Source organism: Cephus cinctus, unplaced genomic scaffold, assembly GCF_000341935.2.
Source record: "Cephus cinctus unplaced genomic scaffold, Ccin1 Ccin1_scaffold0409, whole genome shotgun sequence".
NCBI classification, from domain to species: domain Eukaryota; kingdom Metazoa; phylum Arthropoda; class Insecta; order Hymenoptera; family Cephidae; genus Cephus; species Cephus cinctus.
The window spans coordinates 53748-58307 of NW_014333092.1; the positions used below are offsets into that span (position 1 = coordinate 53748).

At 40.9% G+C, this 4560-nt stretch overlaps 1 protein-coding gene across 1 annotated transcript; it reads left to right on the forward strand.

Annotated features, from left to right (window-relative positions):
• The first annotated feature begins 610 nt into the window (after nucleotides 1-610).
• On the forward strand, nucleotides 611-1327 carry LOC107267560. The gene has a single exon (XM_015739444.1). It carries the CDS (start codon nucleotides 611-613, stop codon nucleotides 1325-1327), a length of 717 nt encoding a protein of 238 aa, XP_015594930.1.
• Nucleotides 1328-4560: the final 3233 nt, after the last annotated feature.

Sequence of the window (4560 nt, forward strand, 5' to 3'; positions counted from 1 at the left end):
TTGGAAAATAAGTCTACAGAAGAAAAATCGAATAGCGAGTCATCGAAGAAATCTATCGTGACACACTGTTCAAGAAACGACGTTCAACTGAACGAAGGTACCGTTATTTTGAATGCAAGCTTCGTAAAAAAGTCAACATCTCATATGATACTATCGACTGCTCGCGTTGAGGTCGAAGATGTCAATGGAGATAGACACACTTGTCGAGTGCTCTTAGATCCAGGCTCGCAGTCGAATATTATAACTGAAGAAGTTGTTCGTAAGCTCATGCTCAATTGTAAAAAAAACAGAACGAGTTAATCAGCGGTATTAACAAAACTCAGACAAATATTGTGCGCACAACCACAGTCAAGATAAGGTCAATACACACAGAATACGAGACACTTATCGAGTGTTTGGTGCTACCGAGCATTACAGAACGTTTACCACAGGTGAAAATCAATGCAAAATTGATATGTTTACCAGACAGATTAAAATTGGCCGATCCGAACTTTCATGAACCAGCTGTGATAAATCTATTCGCCGGGGCTGGACTATTTTGAACATTAATGTGTTCAGATTCAATTCAACAATCAAAGGGTATTCCAAGGTTGCAAAATACGCTGTTAGGATGGATCGTCGGTGGAGAGCTCATCGAAGTCCGAAGAACCAGCGCTTCTGTGAACTCGTAACAAATGCGGCGTTACAGGAGCAATTGGAGCGTTTCTGGAATCAAAAAGAACCTCGCAAGAAACGACGACTGACGAAAGATGAACGAGAATGTGAACAGCAATTCTCGGAGACTGTACGAAGAGACAATACTGGAAGATTTGTAGTAGCCTTGCCGAAAAAAGAAGAACTTCTCTTGGGTGAGCCAGAAAAGCAGGCGGTTCGACGTCTGTTCTCGCTCGAGAGACGTTTTAGGGTCAATCCAGAAGTCAAAACGGAGTATGTTAAGTTCATGGAGGACTACCAGAATAAAAAGCATATGTCACTCGTATCGGACGGTGAATTTGAAATTGAAATCGGACATTTGAAACCAAACGGTTTAGTCGTTTTGCCACATCAACCAGTCATAAGGCCAGATAGCATTACGACAAAGCTTAGAGTCATTTTCCATGCTTCGGCGAAGACCTCTCTTGGCACAGCATTAAACGACAAGTTAATGGTCGGGCCGAACTTGCAGAATGATCTGTTTAACATAATTCTGAGGTTTAGAACACACCAGTTTGTTATTACGGCAGATATAGCTGCAACGTTTCGGCGAATCATCATCAGACAAGAATCACCTTCAAAGAATCCTATGGAGAACAGACGAAACGCAACCAATTCAAATGTATCATCTTAACACGGTGACCTACGGTACAGCTCCCGCACCATACCTTGCTATAAGATGTTTGCGACAATTGGCAGTAGAAGAAACTAAGTTCTCACGTGCAGCTAAAGTCCTGCGAGAAGATTTCTATACGGATGGGGTGATCACTGGTGAGAAAACAATAGAAAAAAAGATAGATTTGCAAATTGAATTGGATGAGCTTCTACAAAAGAGTCAATTTCAACTGAGAAAATGGCGTGAAGTGATCGAAGGATTCTCGAAAATATATCAAAAGGATGCGAAGCAGACAGTTTGCTAACGATTGAAAAAGAGGGTCCATTGAAAACCCTTGGGCTACTTTTTGATTCGAACTCCGATACGATGCAACACAGCGTGAAAATTGACGAGACTTCGAAGATAAACAAACAAGTCGTACTTTCTAAGATCGTGCAGATATTCGACCCGTTAGGCCTATTGGGCCCTGTAATAATTAATGCATCATGCAAAAGATGTGGCAGTTGAAAAGTGGGTGGGATAAGCTCCAGAGATTCAGAATACATGGAAGAAATTCCACAGCTCTTTGCCGAAAATTAACGGCGTTCGAATAAGTAGGAATGTAAATCCGCAAAATGCAAAGGAGATCTTCGACTTTGTGGGCTTCGGCGATGCCTCTAAAATAGGGTACGGAGCATGCCTCTATGTAGTTTCAGAAGACTCGAAGGGCAATAAACAATCACATCTTATCGGATCAAAAAGCAGAGACAAGCATTCGGTGACAAAATTCACAAAATTTTCGTTTGGAGCGACTCCACAATCGTTCTCAGCTGGATATCAACATCGCCGAACATAAGAAAAACATACGTGGCTAATAGAGTCATGAAGATTCAGGAATTGTCTCAAAACGTGATTTGGCTACACGTGCCTTCTGAACAGAATTTCGCGGATTTATTATCTAGAGGAATCGCAGTTGACCAATGGAAACAAGACGACCTCTGGTGACATGGCCCTGAGTGGCTCCGGCCTGAAGAATGGCCTAAAAGAATAGAAATTGAAGTGGATATGACAGAAACGAAGTCGTCAGCCGTTCTCATGAGCACAAAGACTGAGAAGTTCGAAGTGCTGCGGGAATTCTCCTCATTTGGCAAATTGCAAGCGAGTGATAGCTTTCGTTATCAAATTCAAAGCCAATGCGTTAAGTGGAAAGAAAAATGGTCCGCTCTCGATTGACAAACTTGAAAACGCAGAAAAAGCAATTTTAAGACTGCCACAACAAGAAGCATTTGCAATAGAGCCTCAATTCATCGAGCAAGTAGCACCAGTAGTCAAGACTAGCAATATCGCTTTTCTTAATCCATACGTTGATAGGGAAGGACTTCTTCGGGTTGGCGGATGATTGTCGAAGGCTGATATTCCGGAAACTCAGAAGTATCCGATAATATTACCATCTCGACACCACATAACGAAGATGATTCTCAAGACAGAGCATATCCGGCTGAACCACTGTGGTCCGGAGAACTTGTTATGTTCTATACACTAAGTGGTAGAAGAGAGGCACGAAAGGTTCTCTGCCGTGCTTCCGAAGTAAACCGAAGACTCCACTATCTAGTGATTCTAATGATTTGACTGCATTGACCCCTGCCCATTTGCTTATTGAGGACACACTCCTACTGCCTGCCGAACATAACTACTTCGGCACATCCGACAACAGACTATCGCGATGGCAACACCTTCAAAAGGTTCGTCAACACTTTTGGAAACGATGGCACGAAGAGTAGTTGCAGCAACTGCAGAGACGAGGCAAATGGTGGACCAAAGGGGAAAATATCGAAATCGGAACACTCGTGCTTCTAAAGGAAGACCACGCTCTACCACTTCCGTGGAATTTTGGGCGAGTCGTGGATACCCATCCTGGTACTGACGACGTTATCAGGGTGGCAATAGTGAAGACTGCGACGGGAACCTTCAAGCGAGCAGTCAAGAAGCTCTGTCCGGTACCGATCGACAGCCATTAATCAAAATTTCAAAAATTCTTTATTTTATAAAATCTAACATGTGATTTCAAGTTTATGGTTTTGTTTTATTTTATCATTCTACGATTTATGACTTGTTTCATTCGATGAATCTGTAATTTTTTGTATGGTTTCTACGAGTTGTATGATTCCTTTGTTCATTATCTTATTGTTATCATTAGGGCCATGAATTTAGCCTCACTAAAAGTAATATGAGGGAAATTGGCGGGAGTTTCACTCTGTGAGCACATTCACTCAAGTAGAAGTGTCATATCAAATCATGACAAGCCTGATGCACATGTGACAAGCGTATGCTGCGTAACATAGTAGCTGACACTGGCCGAACTCCTTAGCTTAGTGCAGTTGTCTCATGTGCAATGCGGGATTTTCAACTGTTTCAAGATATGAGTTCGATCAGACGTAAAACCCGTAAACAGTGCGTCAAGCGAATTGGAATGTTATTTTAACTATCAGTAGCCCAGAGAAATCATATTATTAGCGAATCGATCAAAGATCATAGTGCGAGTACATAAACCCACGATTTCCTACTTTGTACCTGCAATTTCACTTCCGTGAGACTTTAGAAAAACTCCAATGACACCATACGGCAAGAAGTAAAAGGAAACGTAAAGTGTAACACGTACAGGGAAACGTAAGCAAGACGTAGACACCGACATCTACAAAGAGGGACAGCAAAACAGACGTTAATCATTTTCAATTTTTGCTGTCCCTAAGATTTCCTGTACATTTTCGTGCACCTGTACGGAGCTCTTTGCCGTGGTTTTCTTAGTACAGATATCCCTCGCACATGTTTTTCAATTCCTGCTGTTCCTCGCCCTTAATTTGTTATACAATATACAGAGGAATGGAAATTATAAGTGAAAAAGAGATAGCAAATAAGCTAAACGAATATTTGATTGACAGCGTAGTAGAGATTGTAAATGACATAAGACTAGAGGATGACGAGACTAATTTTATACTTAGCACTGAACCAAATTGCAAAATGGATAATTTTAGAGAAACAGACTTATCTGAACTACATAAAACTTTGAAAAGAATGCCGAATAAATCTGATAATATAGATGGTATAAATACAAATATATTAAGAAAAGCAGTTAAAGAAATAGAAACAGAAATAGTAAACTTAATAAATGAATCGTTGAAAATCGGGAAAATTCTCAAGCAATGGGAAGTATCCACAGTTGTTCCGATACCCAAAATTAAGAATACGATAAACGCTGAAGAATTTAGACCAAT

Bases quoted from the DNA above. Each gene is read 5' to 3' on its own strand.
- LOC107267560 (XM_015739444.1), top strand. From the start codon at position 611: ATGGATCGTCGGTGGAGAGCTCATCGAAGTCCGAAGAACCAGCGCTTC.